Genomic DNA, 27,939 nt, shown 5'->3' on the forward strand with positions numbered 1-27,939 from the left:
CTGGCCTAGGTGTTGAATGTGCCCAGGGAGACAGCAATCTTCCCTTGGTCCAGGGCCAGCTCTGTCTCTCTTGACCTCTTATTCGGCCAGTCCAAGCAGATTATTGTTGGTTCAGATGGTAATGAAATCTAAATATGTACAAAAATGAAAATACAAAAGGCATGGCCAAACTAAAGACTAAAAAACAAACAAAAAGCCTCATGGCCAATGTTCCCTTTCCTTTTTTTTGGCACCACACAAATTTTAAGTCTGCAGAGCACAAACTTGAACGTTGTGAAAATTCTGCGGAACTTCTGGTACATGTTTACTGTGAGCACTGAGGCTGTACCCGCTTTAAGTTAGTTTTAACAGTGGCCAAGTATGCTACTGTGGCTATTTGTTCATAAGATATGCCTACCAAAGTGGCCTACCATCAAAATCAACAGATGAAAATGCATACTATAACATTTTAACATGGAAATATGCGTGTACAATTGAAATAGCTGCTCTATGATACAGCCTACAGCAGCAGCCAATGTGTGGTGTTCAATGTTGGCCTACATTCCATGAGACTTTTGAAAACATGCAGGGCTTCACATTATTCTGTTTAGCCACTTGTCCTTCAGAGAAGGATGTGACTGGAAATGTTGTTGCATTGTCTTGTTTGATGTTCGATGCAAAATAAAATGCATTATTATTCCCATACCATTATTATTATTACTACAACAAACTTGACAAAAAGTTATGCAACCCTCTGCCTATTGGCTACTTAGCTTATTCATGCATGTCTCAAAATACAACACTGCTCCTTTAAGACATAAAAAAGCCGTCTCGCTTTTCAAAGGTGGCTACAAAAATAAACGTGTTGTGCTCTTGTAGGAAGCAATCACTCCCCTATTGCTGACCAGAAATGAGCTATAACTGGGCTAATAGCTCACGAATTAGCAAAGAACAGGCCTATGAACAAATGTGCATGCGGTTCTTCGCTTTGATCTCAACACAAGGGTGAGTGAGACCGCGAACACACTTACAGTTGAGGGCACTAAAACATTTTCTAAAAACCGGTTTTGCACAACAGGTTTTTGTAACAAACTATCAATAGTAGATGCTAGAGCAACTTGTTGTACACGCATTGCAGCAATTTTTCTGCCAAAAACTGTTCAATGCCCGCTTTCTGTAAGGTTACATAAGCAGTGCCTTCAGAAAGTTACGTTAGTCACATCCCTTGACTTTTTCCATATTTTCTTGTGTCACAAAGTGGGATTAAAATGTATTTACTTGTATTTTTTTGTCAACAATCTACAAAAATACTCTAATGTCAAAGTAGAAGAAAAATGTAATAATTTCTCAAAAAAACAATCATGAAAAATAAACAGTTTTCTATCTTGATTAGATAAGTATTCAACCCCCTGAGTCAATACATGTTAGAATCACCATTTTTGCCGAGGAGATCTTAGTTGCGCAATTTTACATCTAACTAAGATGTTTGGTGCAGTAAGTGAAAAAATTTGCATGAAAACAATGATTCTCTCATTGAATGACAACAAACACTTCATTGGAGAATTCCTACTGTTGACCAGGCGTAGACTTCTGCCACCGACTTCGGTTTGCTTCAAGAAAACGAACAGCCGAAAAAACCTTGCAGAATACCAAAAAACAAACAAAAACATCACAAAATGTCATTATATATGCACAAACCGTTCTGAACTGTCATGAAGACTGAGTTATCCACGTTTTTAAAGTCAATCTTTAGCTGAAGAAGCTTAAAATATTATATTTTTTAGGGGGGGGGGGGGTCTGTGTAGTTGTAAATCAAACGTATACATTGTAAACACCAAACATTTTTTCAATTGAAACTTATTTTAGAAGAAATAGTGAATCGGGCAAGGGTGCCAATACATTTGACCATGTCTGTACATTCATCGCAACCCGTGCTGCTGTTTTCGCCTACCTCCACCCCAACCCCTAACTGCTTATTGTTCAGCTTTTTCTTTATACGGGGGGGGGGGGGGGCAACCTCTGCCACAGAGGTTGCCTGGTGTGACGGTGTTGACATCATCTGCTCCATCACAACACAGCACTTGGGTGGAACATTCAGATTGAAGAAGACTTCAGGCTCATTCAGAATGGACAAACCCACAAGTAGCAACTGTCATCTTCAACATTCCTAAAGTGGACTTTAGCCATGAGGGGTCATACCGATGTCAATATGAGACTAGGGTATCCGGTCGAGACTTCAGCTCCCCTCAAAGTAACTCTGTTGAATCCTCTGTTATAGGTGAGCAACTAAACATTAATGGGTGAACACAATCAGCAAGAGGTTTTTCTTCCCTGTTGCAGAGTATACAGACGAGGGCAACTACAATTGTGTTTATGAGGTTAATATCTCCACCCTGTCATTCCATTCTACCGACGGAGTTGCTGACAGTCAGCATTCAAGGTCAAATACGTTTTAGTTTCATGTTTCTCAAGTGAAAAGAATATAGATATTACCAGTCCTTTCAGTCATGCAATATTTTTTAAAGACCAATGTACATTGCAGAAGAATTTGATAGCTTTACGAATTCTGAAATGTAATCTTCTGAAAGATGTCGAATAGGGTGTTTCTCTCCATAGCATCCATAGTCCCCTATTATTGCCTCTGGCGCAATAGGTGGGCTACTGCTCCTGCTGCTGCTGAGCATTCCTTGTCTAGTCTGGAGGAAGATAAGCAACAGAGAGCAGATTATTATGATAAACCCAAGAGAAAGTAAGTTCTAGCTCCTCTTATCAGGATTTAGATTAGGGTTGCAAAATGTCGAATAGGAAACCCACTCTTGACTGGTGTTCACATTTATTCATTTATTGAGGCTTTTCTTCTCCAACCTGGCTGACACACACTGTCTGGAGCACAAGCTGCTTTACTAGGTCGAGAGAGAACAGCAGGCATGAAGAAAAGAAGGCTGCCTAAAGACAAGGATCGCAACTACAGAGAGACAGCCATATTGCTCTTCCATACTGTTTGCCAGGGAAAATAATTTGTCCTTGGCATTTTATCCACACCAGCCCCGACTACTGCGCCGCCAACTCACCCCGGAGTCAACCCAGTGATTGCCATGATTTGTGAGTTCACAATTAGACTATAGTTGCTATATTTTACTGTCAAAATAGGACTCCAGAATTTCCTGATTTATTTTTGTTCAATAGAGATCAATTACATTTTTATATATGCACAGTGCATTCGGAAAGTATTCAGACCCCTTCACTTTTTCCACATTTTGTTAAGTTACAGCATTATTCTAAAATGAATGACATTAAAAAAAAATCTCATCATTCTACACACAGTACCCCATAATAACAAAGCGAAAACAGTCTTTTAGGATTTTTTGCAAATTTATTAAAAATACATTTTAAATGGGCGAAGTTTGGAACCACACCGACTCTTCCTAGAGCTAGCTGCTCAGCCAAAATTAGCAAACGGGGGTGAAGGGCCTTGGTCAGGTAGGTGACCAAGAACCCGATGGTCACTCTGACAGAGCTCCAGAGTTCCTCTTCGGAGATGGGAGAACCTTCCAGAAGGACAACAATCTCTGCAGCAGTCCACCGATCAGGCCTTTATGGTAGAGTGGCCAGACAGAAGCCACTCCTCAGTAAAAGGCACATGACAGCCCGCTTGGAGTTTGCCAAAAGGCACCTAAATGACTCTCTGACCATGAGAAACAAGATTCTCTGGTCTGATAAAACCAAGATGGAACTCTTTGGCCTGAAAGCCAAGCGTCACATCTGGAGGAAATCTGGTGCCATCCCTACGGTGAAACATGGTGGTAGCATCATGCTGCAGGAATGTTTTTCAGCAGCAGGGACTGGGAGACTAGTCAGGATCGAGGGTAAGATGAACGGAGCAACGTACAGACAGATCCTTGATAAAAACCTGCTCCAGAGTGCTCCGGACCTCAGACTGGGGCGAATGTTCAACTTCCAACAGGACAAAGAACCTAAGCACACAGCCAAGACAATGCAGGAGTGGCTTTGGGACCACTCTCTGAATATCCTTTAGTGGCCCAGCCAGAGCCCAGATTTGAACCCGATCTAACATCTCTGGAGAGGCCTGAAAATAGCTGTGCAGCGACGCTTTCCATCCAACCTGACAGAGCTTGAGAGGATCTGCAGAGAAGAATGGGAGAAACTCACCAAATACAGGTGTGCCAAACTTGTAGCGTCATACTCAAGAAGACTCGAGGCTGTAATCGCTGCCAAAGATGCAAAGTACTGAGTAAAGGATCAGAAATCTTAGTTGAATGTGATATTTCAGTTTTTTAAACCTGTTTTTGCTTTGTCATTATGGGGTATTGTGTGTAGATTGATGGGGATAAAAAGCATTTAATCCATTTTAGAATAAGGCTGTAAAGTAACACAATGTGGAAAAAGTCAAGGGCTCTGAATACTTTCCGAATGCAATTAAGCAGCATACCACCCTGCATCTCACTGCTGGCTTCCCTCTGAAGCTTCCCTCTTGTCCTGGTCAGTCCTCAGATGGGAGACCAGATGCTACTGGAAGTGGTGTTGGAGGGCCAGTAGGAGGCACTCTTTCCTCTGGTCTAAAATGAAAATATCCCAGGGCAGTTATTGGGGATATTTTCCTGTGTAGAGTGCCATCTTTCGGATGTGACATTGAATGGGTGTCCTGCCTCTCTGAGGTCACTAAACATCCCATGGCACTTATTGTAAGAGTAGCGGTGTTAACCCCGGTGTCCTCGCTAAATTCCCAATCTGGCCCTCACGCCGTCTAATCATCCCCAGCTTCCAATTGGCTCATTCACCCCCCCCCCCCCCCTACTCTCCCATGTAACTATTCCCCAGGTTGTTGCAGTAAATGAGAATGTGTTCTCGGTCAACTTACCTGGTAAAATAAGGTTTCAATAAAACAAGATTATGTGCACTAACTAATATCATAGGCTAATTCATTTGGGTTTCCACATCCGAAGAACTAAAAACACATTGCTTCATTGCTGTCTCTAAATATAATACCCACTGCTAGTAGCCATGTATTCATCCAACAGTAAATTGAATGTCCTAAAAAATAAAGTTGCAGTTGTAGGCTACTACCTATGATCTCCATATCTCAAATATATCTTGGTTGTAAAATAGATGCTACTGAGATGAATATTGAGAGTTGAGAAATGCATAATTATACCTACAGAAAACTGAGGCCCTCCGCTCTTCGACAAGGGGACGAAGCTTGTTGTATGTTTAGAATATTTTTTCTCTCTCTCGAGCGCATGGGGGGAGAGGAGAGTGGCTCGCTCATTGCAGCAGCAGGCCCCAGTGAGGGCACAGGCACATGGGGAGAGCAGACACTTTCGTTACAGGAATCATGACGATAATGCACTTTACTGTTTGACCAAATCATGGTTTTAGACAAAACATAGAACGTTTTGAGTGAGGTGACAATGTAGAATATGCTCTTCCTACGTTTATAGGCACCCTTCTTGTTTTTTTACGACCCATGATCTTGGCTGTCTAACTGATGACAGAGTCAGGGCAGGTCTCTTTGCTGATGTAGAATTTTACTTTGAATGTGAGTTGCGTGACCTCAGCCTATCAGAAAACCCGGCCGGCCCATCTTGGTCCACTGATCATCCAAAAGATCATTATAGATTAGTATAACGGAGAAATTGCATAAATATCTTTTAAAAATACATTTTCTAAGGCCCGTGGGCATGTCATCATTTTCATTATTACATTTGTATACATATAACATATTTCTGTGTGTGTCAATTTCGATTGGAATCAATTGTTTGGTCCCCACAAGGATAGTAAAACGTGTGTGTGTGTGTGTGTGTGTGTGTGTGTGTGTGTGTGTGTGCTTTCTCCTGAGTGTCATTGATTATACCTGAGTGTGTGTATGTGTGAGCCTGGTAATAGGTGTGTGGAACCTTTTTGTGTGAAGGCACCTGCCAGCCAGCAGCACCCAGTAAAACTAGCTGTGCCTGGCTTAGAAGCTAACCAGGGCTGACAAGGGACAGAGGGGGCAAGGTATCAGGGCTGAAGACACACACACCAGGTGTGGAGACACCATGCAGCTTTAATGAGCTGCCTTTAAAAACCATCTCACTCCTCCTGCAGTCAGAAGCCTGACGAGGCATACTGAACACTGACTAGACACACACTAGTCAGGGAAAGTTGGGCAGAGATGGAAAATGTCAACTGCAGCCTGGTCTGGTGTCTACTGTATATAGACATGTACACACAAAGCTTCAGCCAAAATATAACGAACTTCACTTCAGAACATTTTCTCTTATTGCCTTGAACTTTCCTTTCACAAGCATAAGAAAATACACAAGATTATTGAGTACTGCATTCCATGCTGGCACTCTAGCACAATGAACAGTAGATTACAAGAGAGATTACTTGCTGGCAATCTAGCACAATGACAGAAAGAAATTGATTGCTTTTGAGGAGTGTTGTGAGGACAATCAGAGAGTTGTGACAATGTGTTCTTGAGGGGTAAGAGCGAGCATCTGTGTCCTCTCAAAGCAAACTTCCATCCTGACAACCTCTGTGACACCAGTTTCTCTTTAGCTCTCTTAAGGCTCCCTATTGCAGCTGCAAACCCTGGCTGTGTCTGAAAACGTTACTAGCTATCACATCCTTGCATTAGAGAAGAGGATTTAAGGTCCCTCCCCCAGGCCTCCTCCTCCAACGAGCTTTGTAAGGAATTGAGGAAACGAGGCTTTGAGGAAGCAAGTAAGAATTTGACAGCTCTCTCCGTTCCCCTCTCCCTTGTTCCATTTTCCTCAACACGCTCCTCTCTCTCCCTCTTTCCCTTCCTCCCCCCTCTCTCCCTCCTTCCCTGCCTTTCACACCCTCTCTTCTGAGGTTATTTTCAACCCCTTTAAATATATTATTGTCTTGCTACTCTGTACATGTGCACTCCTTCTTATTGAATTGAATTATATTGTCCCTAACCTTCCTTTAGTCACGCTTCTATCTCTTTCATCAGGAAGTATGCAGAGCTACATTAAATCGTTTTTTTATCCTCATCCTTCTTTTTTGCTGTTTAATGAGACAGGTGAAAGTGAGTCTTCTCTCTCTATCCCATCTCTCTTCTCCACTATACTTAATGGATATCCTCCAATAAACACATGTTCAATTCTTCTACATTTTGGAGATTCCTCCTTCTATTGCAGCTGAATCAGATATCAAGCAGGGTGCTCGTTCCTAGAGATGATAGCCTTTGAGAACAGAGTCTTTGCTTAGCATACGATTAGACTCTTTAGGCCTATTTTACGATGGCTGACAGACTGTGTGGCTGAAGGTCGACTTATTCTCATGGCCGTAACTCCGTATATTTTTGTCAGTCTGGGTCTCAAATGAATGTTGAGTGAGAGTAGTAGAATACACAAGGTGTACTTTCAAAACTTAGTTGTACATCAGCGGTTATCCTCTAGTTATACTGTGTGTCACTCACTGACAGTCACTCAATTATCCCATGTCAGTTGACACGTTTAAGATTGGTAAATTAGTCTAGTTAGTCTAGCCAGCTATCTCAACTTGTAGTAATCATGGCCGAATTACCGACCCGGCACGCAGGGCACGAGCCCAGGGGCCCTGACCTCCAGGGTGGCCTCCATTGATTTTGCTAGTCACTCTCACTCAGATATCATATTAACATTGCATAAATTATGCCAAAATATGTAGAATTGCATGGAATTAGCTGTAAAATTAAAAAAATGAATTTGTGTACTTTTTGTTAATAAAATACTTTTCCCGCTAACAGAACCCTCGGTAAGTATTACATTATAATATAATTTGTAATCCCCGGTTTTAGCAGATATCTGTAGACTTCGGGTCATTATGCTTACTGCCAGTTAGCATTGGCTGCAAAACTCCCTTTAACTTCTTTCATACTGGACACAGACGTAAAAATGGTATCCACAAGTTCATCTGACTCTGGGGAAGTAGATAAAGGGCCTACCTATTCTTAGGGATAGCCCACTTTTTTTCAATTTTCACCTTAAATGACATACCCAAATCTAACTGCCTGTAGCTCAGGCCCTGAAGCAAGGATATGCATATTCTTGGTACCATTTGAAAGGAAACACTTTGAAGTTTGTGGAAATGTGAATTGAATGTAGGAGAATATAACACAATAGATCTGGTAGAAGAAAACAAAACAAAACGTGTTTTTTTATATTTTTTTATATACCACCATCTTTGAAATGCAACAGAAAGGTCCCAAATCTAGCCATCACTCTAATGGTGTCTGAAAGATGGCAGCAGTGTATGTGCAAAGTTTCCGACAGATAACTTGAAGTATGAGCAAACTACATGACATTTAGTGTGAAGTCACCCAGGTACATTTGGGCAAATCGTCAAGGAGACAATTGCATTCACATTACACTTTTCTGCAAGTATATCGTCAAATCTGTATACTTGGACTTTGATTTAGCTTTCCAGTATTAGTAGCCAAATTATGAGTTCAAAATTTGCAAAACACCAAGTTTTCATAACTCTCCATATTCTTATAATTTTTGTCCAAAAGGAAAGGCTTGCTGTCGCACAACGTTAGCAGCAACATATTCCCCAGCTCATTAGCTAGCTTTATTTGACCCCGATTGGTGCTTATTTGACAAAGTTACGGTCAATAAAGTGAAGACTGCCCGCATCATCGGCGTGCCATGAAGGCGTCACTTTTTGACCAAATTTGGTGTCCTATAGGATATACTACACTTCTAATGATATAGTGAAGTCTGGTTACATTCTAGGATCTCTGAGGAATAAATACGAACGTGATTTGACTGGTTGAAACAACGTTTAGGGTTAGATTTTCACAGATTCCTTTCTTTGCAAATTGAATGAGTGGAAATACAAAATCGATTGTGCATGCCATATGGACCTTTTTAGGATGTGATTTTATCTAACAAAACGACACTTCATGTTATCTCTGGGACACTTTTGAAGATAAATCAGAGCAAGATTTCAGAATGTAAGTACACATTTCACCTTCAGAGGGGAATTTATCAAACCTATCGAGGTGAAAAAAGTGTTTTGTTGTTAGGAGCTCTCCTCAAACAATAGCATGGCATTTTTTCACAGTAATAGCAACTGGACAGTGCAGTTATATTAACAAGACTTTAAGCTGTCAACCGATATAAGACACTTACAGTTGAAGTCGGAAGTTTACATACACCTCAGCCAAATACATTTAAACTCAGTTTTTCACAATTCCTGACATTTAATCCTAGTAAAAATTCCCTGTTTTAGGCCATTTAGGATCACCACTTTATTTTAAGAATTCGAATTGTCAGAATAATAGTAGAGAGAATGATTTAATTAATCTTTGATTTCTTTCATCATATTCCCAGTGGGTCAGAAGTTTACATACACTCAATTAGTATTTGGTAGCCTTCCACAAGCTTCCCACAATAAGTTGGGTGAATTTTGGCCCGTTCCTCCTGACAAAGCTGGTGTAACTGAGTCAGGTTTGTAGGCCTCCTTGCTCGAACACGCTTTTTCAGTTCTGCCCACAAATGTTCTATAGGATTAAGGTCAGGGCTTTGTGATGGCCCCTCCAATACCTTGACTTTGTTGTCCTTAAGCCATTTTCCACAACTTTGGAAGTATGCTTAAGGTCATTGTCCATTTGGAAGACCCATTTGCAACCAAGCTTTAACTTCCTTACTGATGTCTTGAGATGTTTCTTCAATTTATCCACATAATTTTCCATCCTCATGAGGCCATCTATTTTGTGGGGGTGCACCAGTCCCTCCTGCAGCAAAGCACCCCCACAACATGATGCTGCAACCCCCGTGCTCCATGGTTGGGATGGTGTTCTTCTGCCTTCAAGCACCCCCCCCCCCCTCTTTTTCCTCCAAACATTACATTACGATGATCATAATTATGGCCAAACAGTTCTATTTTTGTTTCATCAAACCAGAGGACATTTCTCCAAAAAGTACGATCTTTGTCTCCATGTGCAGTTGCAAACCGTAGTCTGGCTTTTTTATGGCGGTTTTGGAGCAGTGGCTTCTTCCTTGCTGACCGGCCTTTCAGGTTATGTCGATATAGGACTCGTTTTTCTGTGAATATAGATACTTTTGTACCTGTTTTCTCCAGCATCTGCACAAGGTCCTTTGCTGTTGTTCTGGGATTGATTTGCACTTTTTGCACCAAAGTACATTCATCTCTAGGAGACAGAACACATCTCCTTCCTGATTGGTATGACGGCTGCGTGGTCCCATGGTGTTTATACTTGCGTACTATTGTTTGTACAGATGAATGTGGTACCTTTAGGTGTTTGGAAATTGCTCCCAAGGATGAACCAGACTTGTGGAGGTCCACAATTCTTTTCTGAGGTCTTGGCTGATTTCTTTTGATTTTCCCAGGATGTCAAGCCAAGAGGCACTGAGTTTGAAGGTTGGCCTTGAAATACATCCACAGATACACCTCCAATTGACTGAAATGATGTCAATTATTCTATCAGAAGCTTCTAAAGCCATGACATAATTTTCTGGAATTTTCCAAGCTGTTTAAAGGCACAGTCAACTTAGTGTATGTAAACTTCTGACCCATTGGAATTGTGATACAGTGAATTATAAGTGAAATAATCTGTCTGTAAACAATTGTTGGAAAAATTACTTGTGTTATGCACAAAGTAGATGTCCTAACCAACTTGCCAAAACTATAGTTTGTTAACAAGATATTTGTGGAGTGGTTGAAAACGGGTTTTAATGACTCCAACCTAAGTGTATGTAAACTTCCCACTTCAACTGTATATGTACCGACATTTGTTGTTTCTCTAAAATCTGTGATCGTGACACACGGCGCTGCATGATTAACAACTGTCCCGTTGACAGGACGCCTACGCCCATTAATGTATAGCGGCTGATTATATAGCTAATAGACCATGTGTTTATAGATCGACTGAGGTGAATGAAGCTACAGGAACCATTGTGATAATGGCTGGGGTCATTTTTGCTTGTTTTTGCTGTTCTCCAAATATCATTTTAGAGTTATTTAAATTGTATAGAATTACAGCAAACGAGGGGGAAATGTCACCTTTGTCAGCATAGCATCACGACTCTCCCCTCCATTACTATTAGCAAGCCTGTGAAATGTCATTCACCTATTAACTTCAGCCTATGAGCATGGCACATTAAAGCAATTCCACCACACTTGTTGAATAACCTATTGGCTCACTCCTGCAATAATCACTTTCCCTTCTTCCAGTCAATGGGCATACATCTAGGGGAGTATTTATGTCAACTCAACCCTTGTGTCTCTCACTTGCTGTTTTGCAGCAGCAGTCTTCCAACGACCTTCCACAATCCCACCCCCACCAACTGAAGGCCCCGTCATCTGAACCCCGTTCTCCCAGCGGGAGGTTTCGATGCCAGCAGCCCAGTATAGGGCAACCTGTCATCAGCATCTTGTCACATTTGCTCCTGCTACACCCTCTGGTGTTCATCCGGTGTCTTCTTGACCTGCAGTTGCTCCCCCTGTACACTCCCTCTCCCTCTCTGTGTGGTTGGAGACAGGTGTGCTGGAGTCGGAGCAGATCCCTACCAGCTGCAACTCATTCCATAATCAAGACCTCTACAAATACTCAGTCCTGCCACTTCCACTCTGCCAGATTGTAACCTCTGCTCAGTCAGTTCATGATTCTAGCCATTCATGATTCTAGCCATTTATGATTTCGCAAGATCCTGTTACTCTGCTGTGTCTGTTTCCCTGCTTGACACTGTTTATCCTCTCATTGCCGTTACCTCTCTGGTTCCTGTCTCCTGTTCCACATTACACCACCCAACTACCTTGCTCTGGATTTTACTCACCACTACAACCTTGGATTCCCCTCAGGACCTGTTTACCCTGTTCTACTCAGCCAACTCCAACCTCAGTCTGGTTTTTCTGCAACTCATCCAAGCTTCCCTGGGTCTGCACTCCATATCTCTCTGTGTAACAAAATATTTTGGTTCATTCATCCCTGTTTCCTCATCTTGGTCTGCTCTTGGGTTCCCTTGTGTCACTCCGCTTAACACATCTGGCTACAAGAAGCATTCCTTGGAGATGAGGCCTACCTCATCTCAAACTATTCATTACAATTGCATTTTGTCTCTGTTGTCATTCAGTTAATCCTGTTCTCAATTGAACTAGAGTTAGTGTCGAGTCAGAAGCACTCATTGCATATAGACATAGGCCTACACTCATGGAAAAAAGGGTTCAGAAATGGCGATATGGGAGAACCCTTTTCGATTCCAGGTAAAACTATTTTGTGTTCCATGTAGAACCCTCTGTGGAATGGGTTCTACCTGGAACTATGGGACAATCAAATAACCCTTTTAGACTCTAGATAGCACCCTTTTCTACTTGGAAGCACTCAGATGGTCTATAATTTGGATAGTCAGCATTTTGTAGATTGTTGTTATCTCTGAGATGGACAGCTAACAATCCCCCCCCCCCCCCCCCCCATTAGCAATTAGTCATTAGTAGCCAACTTCCCATGTGTCCATTAGGCTATTGTATTGCTCGAATAATTGTTCGGAAAACGTAATTCTGCGCAGGTCATTTTAGCATTCTCAGCCTTTACACACGTCTCTTGAAGGCTGCGCATGACATTAATCATGGAAAGGTTTCCCGCCTCTCAGAAGTCACGATGTGGGTTGACGCGCACAGCGGAGCGCACAGCGCAGCAGTAACAAATAACCATCTACTGTATGTGTGGTGAGGAGATTTTATGCTTCAACGCTCCTGTGCCTGCGTATGATGGCTTGATATTACAATTTTAAGACAAGAATAGGTTACGGTTTGGTAAGGGATCGTCTTGTCCCCCTTTATATTTACAGTCGTGTTTATTTCTTCAACAACTAGATCGCGGGGAGCGGTGAGAGGCAACAACCATCGGTATTGAATGTTGGTAAGCAGGCGCCAGTACATGGGATTGTGACGCGGATTCTCGGGCTGCGCTGAATTGCAAGCGGGTACTGTAATCGCAGTTGAGATATGGACGCTGTTCGGTGAAGCATGTTGACAAATGTTCTTCTCCCAGACAACAAAAGCTGAAGTGGTAAGAAAGCTCTTAGTTTTGCCAGCCTTACATTTGCATCTGATTATAGAATGAATACATATGTCCTTTATACATAAGAAGCAAAAGGTTAATGGAGGAGTAACATTATATTGCATTGATAAAATATTGAATCTTGTTGTCTGAAACATTGTATTGCATTATTGTTGGGGACCTTTTCATTGTCATGTTGGAATTTTGAGCTGCAGCTTACGAAAGCATATCTCAGGGGATATGATATGCTTTTGTAAACTACACCTCAATATTCCATCATTAATAAGTCATGTAGGGTATCCCTAAAACACCTCCAATTTAGGTCAGTGGCCCAATGAATTCATAATAGCCTACTGTATGTGCCAAAGGTTCATTCCTTGCAGAGGATTGTTGACATCCTGCACTTTGCAGAATGCATCAATTTAGCCTGAATGTTGTGCAGTCGGAGAGTGATGGCATATTATTGTCGGCCTACCTTTGTGTACATTAATATCTGATTATGTACATTAATATTTGCCAAATCAATATTTGATGCATTAAGTTCCCACATTTTGAATGTTTGAATGTATTAGAACTGTGTCTGCAAGGGGGTTTTGTGATGTCTGGCAGTCCGGCTGAAAGGAACTGTATATAAGAAATTATTCAGAGAAACTAATTCACATGCAAAACAAAAGTTGAGTTACTTTAGACAAAGTTGCTTAGATCATGTACTAGGAACAAGCTGAATACAGTTTTTCCCCCATATTCCTGCAATAACACTTCTATGCTGTGTCCATTGTGGAAAAGGGTTTTCTGTCTGTGTAAGCCCTGCTCGCAGTGGCAAGCCTCGTGAGCCAGTTTCTTCTATTGCATGAACGCTCAGCCGTATAAGGTTAACCGTGTGAAAGTCAAACCAATGACTAGAGAATTTCCATCACTGCACTGAGGAGGGAGGAATCAATAGAGGATAACAGCATGAGGCCTTCCTTCGCTTGATAATTGCAAGTTCCCCCATATCACTTACTGGGAGGATAGTCTAATCTAATGCATTCAAATGTTATTCTTGTAGTCAGACAGTGAGTGCACACTGTACACCAGGCCCTGTGGTATTTTTTAATATACTTTAACAGTTTATACAGTGGTACATCAGTGTCTTATTGCAGGACTCAATAAGTAACTGAGAGAGTTTATATTCAATACTATCTTGGCCTATATAATACTAAGTTGTTAGGAAAAAAACTGATGTAACTGAGCAAATGAAATACTGAGCCTACTCTCGCTCACACACATGCACACTGTAGTACACACATTATAGTACAATCACACAGTATATCAATACATTCCACTTAAATAATGTAAGTATTTTTTGGAATTAGTGGGTGTCAAGTTAATGATGCTTTGTTTAGCCTGTGGTCATTTTCTTTATTAGATTGTACCCCTCTCCTTACGCAATCAGCAGAACCCCAATAAACCAGACTTCTTCTGATCAACTCAGACAGGAACACTACTGTATCCCAATGACATGTTGTGACAGGTACCACTAATGCGGTTGTTATATGGTCCACTCAGGCCTCCCAGACACTCGGCCATCCCTCACCCTGGCTCTGAGGAGACGGTGTGCGAGACGCAGTCCTTCTTATTGAGCCGTGCTGCCTTTCGTAATGCGACTTTAAGAGCCACTCTTAGATTATGTCATTTGTAAACCAGCCTAAGTGGAGTCTGTCTGGTCAGATAGAGCTAATTTCCCAGAAGCTGAACGAACGGCCAGATAGAGAACAGTTACAGTGCATTATGTCTGTGTGCAACAGGCAGATCTGATGGGATGGGAGCCATGATGGATATAAAGATGCCAGTTACGGTTTTATTTATTTTAAGTTATCATTATTTTTTAAAAATTTTTTTTGTAAACTGGTGAATACTTTAGGAAGAATATATGTTTACATTTTTATGTGCAAGATTTACAATTATGAAAAGCATGAATCCATAAAACCAACCTAGCCTACCTCCTAAGGATCTTAGACCTTTAGGCCAGGGTTTTCCAAACTGGCATCTTTATATCCAACATGACTCCGATACCATCAGATCTACCTGTTGCATACAGGCATAATGTACTGTAACTGTACTCATCAAGCTTAGATTATTTGAATTAGCTGTGTAGAAAGTGCTAGGGCATAAACCAAAACGTGCACCCAGGGAGTCCTCAGTACCGAGTTTGTGAAACCCCGCTCTAGACTAGAGGTCGACCGATTAATCGGGGCCGATTTCAAGTTTTCATAACAATCGGAAATTGGTATTTTTGGGCGCCGATTTGCCAATTTTTTTTTATTTTAATTATTATTATTATTTTTTTATATATTTTTTTTACACCTTTATTTAATCTTTATTTAACTAGGCAAGTCAGTTAAGAACACATTCTTATTTTCAGTGACGGCCTAGGAACAGATTTTTAACCTTGTCAGCTCGGGGGATCCAATCTTGCAACCTTACAGTTAACTAGTCCAATGCTCTAACACCTGATTACATTGCACTCCACGAGGAGCCTGCCTGTTACGCGAATGCAGTAAGCTAAGGTAAATTGCTAGCTAGCATTAAACCTATCTTATAAAAAACAATCAATCAATGACTGTCATTGCTCCAATGTGTACTTAACCATAAACATCAATGCCTTTCTTAAAATCAATACACAAGTATATATTTTGAAACCTGCATATTTAGCTAAAATAAATCCAGGTTAGCAGGCAATATTAACCAGGTGAAATTGCACGCAGAGCTAGGGTATATGCAACAGTTTGGGCCGCCTGGCTCTTTGCGAACTAATTTGCCAGAATTTTACGTAATTATGACATAACATTGAAGGTTGTGCAATGTAACAGCAATATTTAGACTCATGGATGCCACCCGTTAGATAAAATACAGAACGGAATATTTAGACTCATGGATGCCACCCGTTAGATAAAATACAGAACGGAATAAACGTTTTGTTTTCGAGGTGATAGTTTCCAGATTAGTCAAAGGTATATGGTTTAAAGAGAAATAGTCTACGCGTTATAATTCCTGTAATAACTTGCGGCTGAACTTGAAAGGGGTTCCTTCGTTATTTTACCGTTCATGTCTTCCATAGAGAATGTCTTGATCTACTTCAAATAAGGTCTGTGTTTCGTGCAGGCTTAAACTGCCTCGACGTTTTGATACCCGTGTAAATCTCACTAGGATAAGGTAACGTTTGTCAACATATTTTCATAAATCCACTACAAAAAAAAAAGATCTATATATTTAGCCAATATTGATCAGAGTTACCTTATCCTATGGATATCTACACAGTTATAAAATTGGCAAGGTGGTGTAAGCCTACACGAAACACAGACCTTATTCTAAATGAATCTAAAAATATCCTATGGAATAAATGAAGGAACCGCTTTTCAGATTTTGCTAGAAGGTGCCATGGGAATTATGACTCGCACTTTGGTCGTCAATTCTTACCATGCCCATTATTAAAATAGGATTTCCTGCATATAGAAATGACAGTTTTTGTTTTCAACATTCACCACAGGTAACTTAAACTCTATTTTTATCAAACAGTTGAGAGTATTTGTCTCCTAAGCAGACTCTTCAGTATCATTGTCACTTCAGAACTGTGTGTGTGTGTATTTATGTATTATATTAAGTTAAAATAAAAGTGTTCATTGTTCCTTCAGTATTGTTGCAATTGTCATTATTACAAAAATGTGTGTGTGTGTGTATGATATATATACAGTGGGGAGAACAAGTATTTGATACACTGCCGATTTTGCAGGTTTTCCTACTTACAAAGCATGTAGAGGTCTGTAATTTTTATCATAGGTACACTTCAACGGTGAGAGACGGAATCTAAAACAAAAATCCTGAATATCACATTGTATGATTTTTAAGTAATTAATTAGCATTTTATTGCATGACATAAGTATTTGATCACCTACCAACCAGTAAGAATTCCGGCTCTCACAGACCTGTTCGTTTTTCTTTAAGAAGCCCTCCTGTTCTCCACTCATTACCTGTATTAACTGCACCTGTTTGAACTTGTTACCTGTATAAAAGACACCTGTCCACACACTCAATCAAACAGACTCCAACCTCTCCACAATGGCCAAGACCAGAGAGCTGTGTAAGGACATCAGGGATAAAATTGTAGACCTGCACAAGGCTGGGATGGGCTACAGGACAATAGGCAAGCAGCTTGGTGAGAAGGCAACAACTGTTGGCGCAATTATTAGAAAATGGAAGAAGTTCAAGATGACGGTCAATCACCCTCGGTCTGGGGCTCCATGCAAGATCTCACCTCGTGGGGCATCAATGATCATGAGGAAGGTGAGGGATCAGCCCAGAACTACACGGCAGGACCTGGTCAATGACCTGAAGAGAGCTGGGACCACAGTCTCAAAGAAAATCATTAGTAACACACTACGCCGTCATGGATTAAAATCCTGCAGCGCACACAAGGTCCCCCTGCTCAAGCCAGCGCATGTCCAGGCCCGTCTGAAGTTTGCCAATGACCATCTGGATGATCCAGAGGAGGAATGGGAGAAGGTCATGTGGTCTGATGAGACAAAAATAGAGCTTTTTGGTCTAAACTCCACTCGCCGTGTTTGGAGGAAGAAGAAGGATGAGTACAACCCCAAGAACACCATCCCAACCGTGAAGCACGGAGGTGGAAACATCATTCTTTGGGGATGCTTTTCTGCAAAGGGGACAGGACGACTGCACCGTATTGAGGGGAGGATGGATGGGGCCATGTATCGTGAGATCTTGGCCAACAACCTCCTTCCCTCAGTAAGAGCATTGAAGATGGGTCGTGGCTGGGTCTTCCAGCATGACAACGACCCGAAACACACAGCCATGGCAACCAAGGAGTGGCTCCGTAAGAAGCATCTCAAGGTCCTGGAGTGGCCTAGCCAGTCTCCAGACCTGAACCCAATAGAAAATCTTTGGAGGGAGCTGAACGTCCGTATTGCCCAGCGACAGCCCCGAAACCTGAAGGATCTGGAGAAGATCTGTAGGGAGGAGTGGGCCAAAATCCCTTCTGCAGTGTGTGCAAACCTAGTCAAGAACTACAGGAAACGTATGATCTCTGTAATTGCAAACAAAGGTTTCTGTACCAAATATTAAGTTCTGCTTTTCTGATGTATCAAATACTTATGTCATGCAATAAAATGCAAATTAATTATTTAAAAATCATACAATGTGATTTTCTGGATTTTTGTTTTAGATTCCGTCTCTCACAGTTGAAGTGTACCTATGATAAAAATTACAGACCTCTACATGCTTTGTAAGTAGGAAAACCTGCAAAATCGGCAGTGTATCAAATACTTGTTCTCCCCACTGTATATATATATATATATATATATATATAAAACATATATTTTTTTTTTAAATAAATCGTCCGATTAATCGGTATCGGCTTTTTTTGTCCTCCAATAATCGGTATCGGTATCGGCGTTGAAAAATCATAATCGGTCGACCTCTACTCTAGACTACAGTTGTGTTGCGGTGAAACTGTGAGCGTCCCGTCCAACTCATACACTTTCTCTGGGGTTGTGTGTCAGTGGAGAAACATATTCTATGTGGTTTAGAGAGGATTAGTAAAACGATACTGGACTGTGGCATTTACTGCGCCTCAGCCTGCCTCAGACAGCGCTGCTCAAGAGTCTATTACCTGAGTCGGGTCTCGGTGAAAAGTGGGTTTACAGAACTGATGGGCCCGGAAACATTACATTGATTGACCCAAAATGTACTTACACTAAATGACTCAAAGATTACCTACTTACCGCTGCAGACATAGGCTACATCCGAACAGACTCAGCCCTAGATGCAATTAGTTCCAGCATTAGGGCTCTATTACAGCGTGATTGAAATGTTCCCGTGTTTGCAGAGACTGCATTCACGGTAGGTGTGCATATGTCGGCTCAAACGGAAATGACTTTTACTTTTCTATCGCACAATCTGGAACGCTTCAACGATACAGATCGAATAGAACCCTTAACCCGCAATAACCGCCGACTACATAGCAGTTTTATTGCTTTTATTTAGGCGATGTCGGAGGTATAACTGTCTTAAATCCCACCCGTGTTAGAAAGTTCAGAACGAGAAAGTGTAGGCTCTATAGAAATGACACTCAAGTTTAAAATCATTCAATTAAACAAGTGTTGATATCAGCCTAATCGAGTTGTCGATGACAACACGCAGTGTTGGAACTTGTAGCAAGGCTGCATAGGGTTTCGACTAATGCAACTCGGTGCATCCAATGGCAATGTCCGCTATAAGTATAACGCCAGGAGCCGCTTGCTGATTTGACAGCTCCAACGTAGTTCCACCTCTGACATCGCCTAAATAAAACAATAATGCTGCTATGCAGTTGTCGGTTATCGCGGGTTAAGACAGATCTGATTGCATCTAGCCCATAGCCTACATCCTACTTCCAAACCAGGTTAGTGCTGTACTGTAGGTTCCTAGAGACCCTAAGACTGAGTTTCAGAGATATTCACTCTGCAAAGTACTGTCAGCCTCTAATGGATTCAATCTAAAATAACCATGACCATATATATTTTGAGCGTCTGTCTCCCTAGTTACACTTAATCAGAGCAGGATTATGGTAATGCAAAGTCACTCCACGGCAATGTTGAAGTGGGACAAGAGAGAGAAAACATGCCAATCAATGAGAGTTCCATCACAGCACTGGCAGGAAGCACATTATCTGTCCTCTGTACGCACGGATGACGCCGTCGCTGATCTCTATCCCACTCCTCCTCTACACTACTGCTGTGTTTTGTCATTTTCTGTTCGTCATGTCACAAGTGCCAATTCATTACAATTAGCCCAGTCAGGATCAAAGTGGGCTAAAAACTACTCACACAGAGATGGTTCTGTGTTGCTTCTGCCACACTGATATTAGTGTCATTTGCAATCACTTGTTGTCCTCGTTCCTTTTCTTCATTATTTTCGCTCTGACATTTTTCTTCATTGTCTCTCAGGCCGGCTGGTTGGTGAAGCTGTGACCTATGCAGGGTTGTCTTGGCTGATGGTCCAGGGGCTGTGTCCTTCCAGGAGGGTATGCCTGTATCCCACCATGCCGCTGCTGGCAGAATGGCTGCTGTGCCACTCCTTGGTGGCATGCCTGTTGCTGCACAGCTTGGCGCTCAGCGCCACCACCGCGGGCCTCCACGGGGCAAACACCGGCTGCTCCGAGAGCTGCTACTGCTCCGAGATGGCCGACGGCGGGAGGGTGGTGCGCTGCAGCAATATGCACCTGGCGGAGGTGCCGCATGACCTGCCCAATGACACTCGCCGACTTTACCTGGACGGTAACCTCCTCACCACCATCCCCGCCGACGCCTTTGCAGGGCTTCCTTTACTCAACGAGCTGGACCTCTCCCACAATGAACTAACTCAGATGGAGCCGGGGGCCTTCCGGGGTCTGGTCCCCTCTCTCAGGAGCCTGGACCTGTCCTCTAACAGACTGACCACCCTGGAGCCAGAGGTCCTGGGGGGCCTGAGGGCCCAGGCCAACCTCACCCACAACCCCTGGCACTGTGACTGCCGCCTCCAGGTGGCTATGCCCCGGCTGGATCTTGAACCGGTATCACTGGCTGGCGTGGTGTGCCACACTTCGGAGCCCAAGGACGTTGGCGTAGATACAGGGGTGCCCTTCATCATGGTGGCGGCCGACCTGGACCTGTGCGCAGGGCTCAAGAGGACCACGGACGTGGCCATGCTGGTGACCATGTTCGGCTGGTTCGCCATGGTCATCTCCTACCTGGTGTATTATGTCAGGCACAACCAGGAGGACACACGGAGACACCTAGAGTACCTCAAGTCCCTTCCCAGCAAACTGGACAGGCCAGAGGTGTCCTCTAAACTCAGCACAGTGGTGTGAGAAGTAAATTACCAGACCTGGGTCAAATGCATTTTGTCAGGTACTTTCAAATGCTGTGCTTGATTTAGCTTGATTGCTGTGCAAGGAGGTAGAGTTTGCACTTTTGGGACAATTCTTGTGTAGTAGGTAAGCTAAATCAAGCGCACCTGTAGTATTTGAAAGTATTTGACATATATTTACCTAGGTCAGGTAGAGACACAGGAAATAACAGCCAAACACCTCAAACGGATCAAAAAAGGAAATGCGTAAACTTGGAAATAGACCGGGATACTACTGTACTGTACAGGTTTTCACCAGTAATCCATTGGAAACGCAATACCTCACGGTAACATTTCATTCAAACAAATTCACACTCTTTGATGAATTGTCATTACATTAGAGTCTTTATTTTCACATAGCTGTTTGTTATACGGATTAAGGAATTATTTTACACATACATTTGTGAATATTCTAAATGTATTTGCTTTGATACTCTGTATTTGAAAATGATTTAATTCCAACGAGGTATTGAAAGATTGTCAAATGCATAACTATTTCACAATGGACTGCTGAGGGCACCGTTTTGTTGTTATTCAGGAATGCACGATGTCATAAAATGTCCCCATATTAGTAATAATACTGTGCTTGGCAGTATAACAGAGACGGCATTGTTCTTCCAGCAGCTGTACTCATTGAATGTTGGATCTTTATGTTCTGGATGAGAACCCCATGTAATCATCAAACATTGTACCGGAAAGAATAAAATCATGAAATGCTCCTTCATTTTTATTTTGGACACAATACCATATTTATTCACAGTTGTATTGCATGTAATATTTCATTTCACACAAAGACCGCCTGAACATATCACCTTTTTCATTTATTTGAAATGAACAATGTGTTCATTATATTGAATCATGGTATTTGACAGACCGTAGTGCACGATGGCAAAAGTAGTTTAGAAATATGAATTGCGCAACTTCAATCAGTGGGTCCAACAAGTAATTGTAAAAAAAAAAAAAAAAGAGTTAAAAGAGTTCACTGTCTGAAGTCTTATTTAAATTTCCTCCAAGCCTCATGAATTCCTTTGATCACACTAACAGGTATGTCTTTTAGAACTATGAATCTGCTTTAGGGACAGACTGCACTGAATATGACTTCTGTCACACACACACATGACAGCCACAATGCACACAGTAAAACTCCACACCCTCAGGCTGAAATAAAAATGATAGATTTGACCCATGCTCAACGTTTGGAAACTGGGCCTGCCGATGGGATCGCCCCTGGCCTCCCCCGTCATGACGTAATGGGAATAAATACAGAATGGTGTTTTCCTATCCTACTGGAACTATTAAAACCCTGCCCCTTGACCGTGGTACAGTATCTAGCCACAGTCTGTCCGCTTTTTGTCTGTCTTAAGTGCTCGTTCGTGGAGGATAGGAAAATGGGGGTAACCTTTCTCTCTCTCTCTCTCTCTCTCTCTCTCTCTCTCTCTCTCCCTTGCGTTTATCTGTCATCGTGGAAATTGCAGCTGAGCTCTAATGGCCACGGTGACCTACACACCACCAATCTGATGCTGAACCCTGAGGGTCAATCATGCACACGCACGCACAAATAAATATAGTTTACATAATTATACAGTATAGCCTGTTCGATCTTAAAAATGTCAGTCATGAGTCGTACCAGACACGGACACATTGCCCTCATTAGCATGTGTTTTATTTGCATGGACAAATGGACTCAGTCACATTTCCATACACATTGTAATAGGAGAATGTCTGTACATGGGTGCTATGTAAGCAATAAGCCACATTGGGGGGTATATGGCCAATATACCACGGGTAAGGGCTGTTCTTAAGCACGACGCAGCGCAGAGTGCCAAGACACAGCCCTTAGCCGTGGTATATTGGCCATATATCACAAACCCCGAGGTGCCTTATTGCTATTATAAACAAATGTGACAAAACAAATGTTTTGTCATACCCGTATATGGTCTGATAATACCACCGCTTTCAACCAATCAGCATTTAGGGATCAAACCACCCAGTTTATAAAGGAGTGTATAGCCTACAGCTAAACACTATCGTATTGTTAGTCTGAGCTCTCCTCGTAGCTGAACGTTATTAAACACACTCACTCTCTCCTGGATGAAAGGCAGGCTTGATAGGTGACATTCAAACAGTGTCCTGGTGTCTGAGAACATCCCTGTTCTCAGACACCACTGTCACTCTGAAACCAGACTCATTGCTCTGCTCCTCAGTTACACTCTGTAGTAAGTGCGAGGGCTTTCTCTCAGGAGATGGAAACGCAAATCTCTCCCCTTCATTTTTAAATGCCGTGTCCTCTGGGAAATCGAGACATTCCCTGACTGCTTTCGATTTGATGTAAAGTGGCTTATTTTCTTGTGTTTAGACCTACTGTAGTCAAATGGAAAGTATTGTTGTTTAAATAAGAATTAGGACTCATTGAGTCATACTGCTGAAAGTAGAAGATGGGTATAGGAACACACACACACACACACACACTCTGACCTCATATCCAACCCTGTCAGAGTTACTAAGCTCTCTCCTCCCCATGTGTCAGCTGGTTAATTGCAGGTGGAGGGAACAAGTCCTCTCAGTTCATCTCCCTGAATGAGCTTTGGAGTTTCACTGATTACTTCTGCAATGCCACACTCGCTCCATTGTTTACGAAAGGAAGAGAATACGCAGCAGAGAGAACGAAGCGTTGGTTTGAGGCTCCTGATTAGATCTCAGGACTGTTGTTCTCTGTCTCCCTCATTTCCTAAATTGTCTTGTGTTTGCTTGATTTCACCTCTGCAATCAAGTCCACTAATTGCTTCCAATTTCAATCTCCAGCTGTGTGTGATATTATAGTGCATCAAAGATAAGATTTGAAAAAATATATATGTATCATTCTCTGAAAGGAACTGACTCTGTGGGAGTTGTAAAGGGTCTCCATGCTTGATGCAGCATATCTATTTCTTCAGATGCATTCAGATGTTATCTCACTGGCTAGCTAGTGTGGTGCAGTCAGTGGGGCTGCTAACCACTGTGTGTGTGTGTGTGTGTGTGTGCGTGCGTGCGTGCGTGCGTGCGTGCGTGCGTGCGTGCGTGCGTGCGTGCGTGCGTGCGTGCGTGTCTGCGTGTCTGTGTGTCTGTGTGTGTCTGTGTGTGTACCCACCATCTAAATGGGTAACCTTGCCTGGGGCAGAGTCACCACTGGGAGCTTGGCCTACGTCAGGAGCCAAATCATGTCCTGCTACAGCCGCCTGCAGAACAAAACCCACTCCAGCTGGTAAGCGAGTCCTCTTTGTCCCCACATCACCAATGCCGTGCTTTAACCCAGATGGATGCTATACTTACATTGTTGCCTAGCCAACCAAGAAGGAGCGAGTCTGTGAAAAACGAAATCAAGGTTAACACCCAGCCTTGGCTGAGGCCTCCCATAATCTATTCTGTCCACCTACACTTACTGAATGGATGAGCACTCTGACCTCTCTCTCTCTCTCTCTCCCTCTCTCTCTAGCTCTCTCTAGCTCTCTCTATCAGCCTTTCATTTAGACAGAACGTTGTAGTTACTGCATGGTAGAAGGGCAGATTCAAGGCTACAGCTCCTAGGTTTTGTGCGTGCTGGTATAATGACAGGTCTGTGTAATAATGAGCTTGGTCCACACTTCCCACACACTGTGTTAGCTGCTGTTCCAGACTGTGGCGTTCCATCCTCTTTGATAGATAGTGTAGTGTAGGGCCAGCCAGCCACTTAGCAGTTCAATTCTAATTTCACCCGAGGAAGCTGAATATTTAATTGGGGATTTAATTTTGGTTCCACATACTTTTAAAATTATAATTTGTGTACTTGCAGCATTTTGCTTTTTTGTGAAAGTGGCAGGATGGGGCCACCCGGGTGGCGCAGTGGTCTAAGGCACTGCATTGCAGTGCTAGCTGTGCCACCAGAGATTCTGGGTTCGAGCCCAGGCTCTGTCGCAGCCGGCCGTGACCGAGAGGTCCAGGACGATTGGCCCAGCGTCGTCCGGGTTAGGGAGGGTTTGGCCGGCAGGGATATCCTTGTCTCATCGCGCACTAGTGACTCCTGTGGCGGGCCGGGCGCAGGGCACGCTGACCAGGTCGCCAGGACCGTAACTGCTGCCAATTGGATATTCCCCCTCAGGGAAAAGATTTGGCATGGGTCCTCAGATCCTCAAAAGGTTCTACAGCTGCACCATCGAGAGCATCCTGATTGGATGCATCACTGCCTGGTATGGAAACTGCTCAGCCTCCAACCGCAAGGCACTACAGATGGTAGTGTGTACGGCCCAGTATATCACTGGGTCCAAGCTTCCCGCCATCCAGGACCTCTATACCAGGCAGTGTCAGAAGAAGGCCCTAAAAATTGTCAAAGTCTCCAGGTACAAGAGGCTTCTAAACAGCTTCTACCCCCAAGCCATAAGACTCCTGAACATCTAATCAAATGGCTACTCAGACTATTTGGATTGCCCCCCCCCCCCTTTTATGTTGCTGCTACACTTTAGTCACTTTAATAGTCACTTTAATAACTCTACCTACATGTACATCTTACCTCAATTACCTCGACTAACCGGTGCCCCGCACATTGAGTCTGTACAGGTACCACCTGTATATGGCCTCGCTATTGTTATTTTACTGCTGCTCAAATTTTGGGGGGTATTTTCCTTAAACTACATTTTTGGTTAAGTGCTTGTAAGTAAGCGTTTTACTGTAATGTGAAACTGTTGTATTCAGCGCACGTGACAAATTGTAACGGCTGTCATATTCGTTCTCCTCCTCAACATTGAACGTACCCCCCCCCAAGATGCGGACTCCGGCCGCATAACTGAACCTCAAGGGGAGGGTCTGGGTGGGCATCTGTCCACGGTGGCGGCTCCGACTCCGGACGTGGTCCCCACCCCACCATAGTCAATCCCCGCTTCCGTAGCCTCCTCCAAATGGCCACCATTCAAATTAACCCCACTGGATTAAGGGGCAGCACCGGAATGAGGGGCAACACCGGAATGAGGGGCAGCTCCGGACTGAGGGGCAGCTCCGGACTGAGGGGCAGCTCCGGACTGAGGGGCAGCACCTGGCTGGCTCTGGCGGATCCTGGCTGGCTGGCTCTGGCGGATCCTGGCTGGCTGGCTCTGGCGGATCCTGGCTGGCTGGCTCTGGCGGATCCTGGCTGGCTGGCTCTGGCGGATCCTGGCTGGCTGGCTCTGGCTGCTCATGGCTGGCTGGCTCTGGCTGCTCATGGCTGGCTGGCGGCTCTGGCTGCTCATGGCTGGCTGGCGGCTCTGGCTGCTCATGGCTGGCTGGCGGCTCTGGCTGCTCATGGCTGGCTGGCGGCTCTGGCTGCTCATGGTTGGCTGGCGGCTCTGGCTGTTCATGGCTGGCTGGCGGCTCTGGCTGCTCATGGCTGGCTGGCAGCTCTGGCTGCTCATGGCTGGCTGGCGGCTCTGGCTGCTCATGGCTGGCTGGCGGCTCTTGCTGCTCATGGCTGGCGGAAGGCTCTGGCTGCTCCTGTCTGGCGGAAGGCTCTGGCTGCTCCTGTCTGGCGGAAGGCTCTAGCGGCTCCTGTCTGGCGGACGGCTCTAGCGGCTCCTGTCTGGCAGACGGCTCTGAAGGCTCAGGACAGACGGGCGGCTTTGAAGGCTCAGTACAGACGGGCGGCTTTGAAGGCTCAGTACAGACGGGCGGCTTTGAAGGCTCAGTACAGACGGGCGGCTTTGAAGACTCAGTACAGACGGGCGGCTTTGAAGACTCAGTACAGACGGGCGGCTTTGAAGACTCAGTACAGACGGGCGGCTTTGAAGGCTCAGGACAGACGTACAGTTCAGACGGCGTTGGGCAGACGGGCAGTTCAGGCGCCGCTGGGAAGACGGCAGACTCTGGCCGGCTGAGGCGCACTGTAGGCCTGGTGCGTGGTGCCGGAACTGGAGGTACCGGGCTAAGGACACGCACCTTCAGGCTAGTGCAGGGAGCAGCAACAGGACGCACAGGACTCTGGAGGCGCACAGGAGGCTTGGTGCGTGGTACCGGAACTGGAGGTACTGGGCTGGAGACACGCACCACAGGGCTAGTGCGTGGAGGAGGAACAGGGCTCTGGAGACGCACAGGAGGCTTGGTGCGTGGTGCCGGAACTGGTGGTACCGGGCTGAAGACACGCACCATAGGGCTAGTGCGTGGAGGAGGAACAGGGCTCTGGAGACGCACGGCGCCGGATATACCGGACCATGCAGGCGTACTGGCTCCCTTGAGCACTGAGCCTGCCCAACCTTACCTGGTTGTATGCTCCCCGTAGCCCGACCAGTGCGGGGAGGTGGAATAACCCGCACTGGGCTATGTAGGCGAACCGGGGACACCATGCGTAAAGCTGGTGCCATGTATGCCGGCCCGAGGAGACGCACTGGTGGCCAGATGCGTTGGGCCGGCTTCATGACATCCGGCTCAATACTCAATCTAGCCCTGCCAGTGCGGGGAGGTGGAATAACCCGCACCGGGCTAAGCACACGTACAGGAGACACCGTGCGCTTTACCGCATAACACGGTGTCTGCCCGTACTCTCGCTCTCCACGGTAAGCTCGGGGAGTTGGCGCAGGTCTCCTACCTGACTTCGCCACACGCCCTTGTAGCCTCCCCCCAAGACATTTTTGGGCTTGACTCACAGGCTTCCGTGCTAGCCGCGTACCCTCATAACGCCGGTTCCTCTCTCCGGTTGCCTCTGCTCTCCTAATTGCCTCCAGCTGTTCCCATGGGAGGCGATCTTTTCCAGCCAGGATCTCCTCCCATGTGTAGCAACCCTTGCCGTCCAAAACATCCTCCCATGTCCATTCCTCCTTCGTGCGCTGTTGCTTTCTCCCACGCCGCTTGGTCCTTGGTTGGTGGGTGATTCTGTAACGGCTGTCATATTCGTTCTCCTCCTCAGACGAGGAGGAGCATGGATCGGACCAACACGCAGCGAGGTATGTAGACATAATGATTTATTAAATGAAGACGAAACACGAAGAACACTTGAATAAACTACAAAACAACAAACGACGTTAAAC

The 27,939-nt window shown here is 44.2% G+C and overlaps 1 protein-coding gene across 2 annotated transcripts; it reads left to right on the forward strand.

Annotated features, from left to right (window-relative positions):
• The first annotated feature begins 836 nt into the window (after positions 1-836).
• On the forward strand, positions 837-22,245 carry LOC139565415 (leucine-rich repeat-containing protein 3B-like). Of its 2 annotated transcripts, none has more exons than XM_071385741.1 (2): positions 837-984; positions 19,999-22,245. In XM_071385741.1, exon 2 carries the CDS (start codon positions 20,046-20,048, stop codon positions 20,898-20,900), a length of 855 nt encoding a protein of 284 aa, XP_071241842.1. In that variant the 5' UTR covers positions 837-984; positions 19,999-20,045; the 3' UTR covers positions 20,901-22,245. The 2 variants fall into 2 exon arrangements, with proteins under 2 accessions (XP_071241842.1, XP_071241841.1); XM_071385740.1 differs by lacking the exon at positions 837-984 and adding an exon at positions 12,608-13,024 and having other exon boundaries at positions 19,999-22,244.
• Positions 22,246-27,939: the final 5,694 nt, after the last annotated feature.

The sequence above is a fragment of the Salvelinus alpinus genome, chromosome 36 (genome assembly GCF_045679555.1).
Source record: "Salvelinus alpinus chromosome 36, SLU_Salpinus.1, whole genome shotgun sequence".
Lineage (NCBI taxonomy): Eukaryota > Metazoa > Chordata > Actinopteri > Salmoniformes > Salmonidae > Salvelinus > Salvelinus alpinus.

Bases quoted from the DNA above. Each gene is read 5' to 3' on its own strand.
- LOC139565415 (XM_071385741.1), top strand. From the start codon at position 20,046: ATGGTCCAGGGGCTGTGTCCTTCCAGGAGGGTATGCCTGTATCCCACC.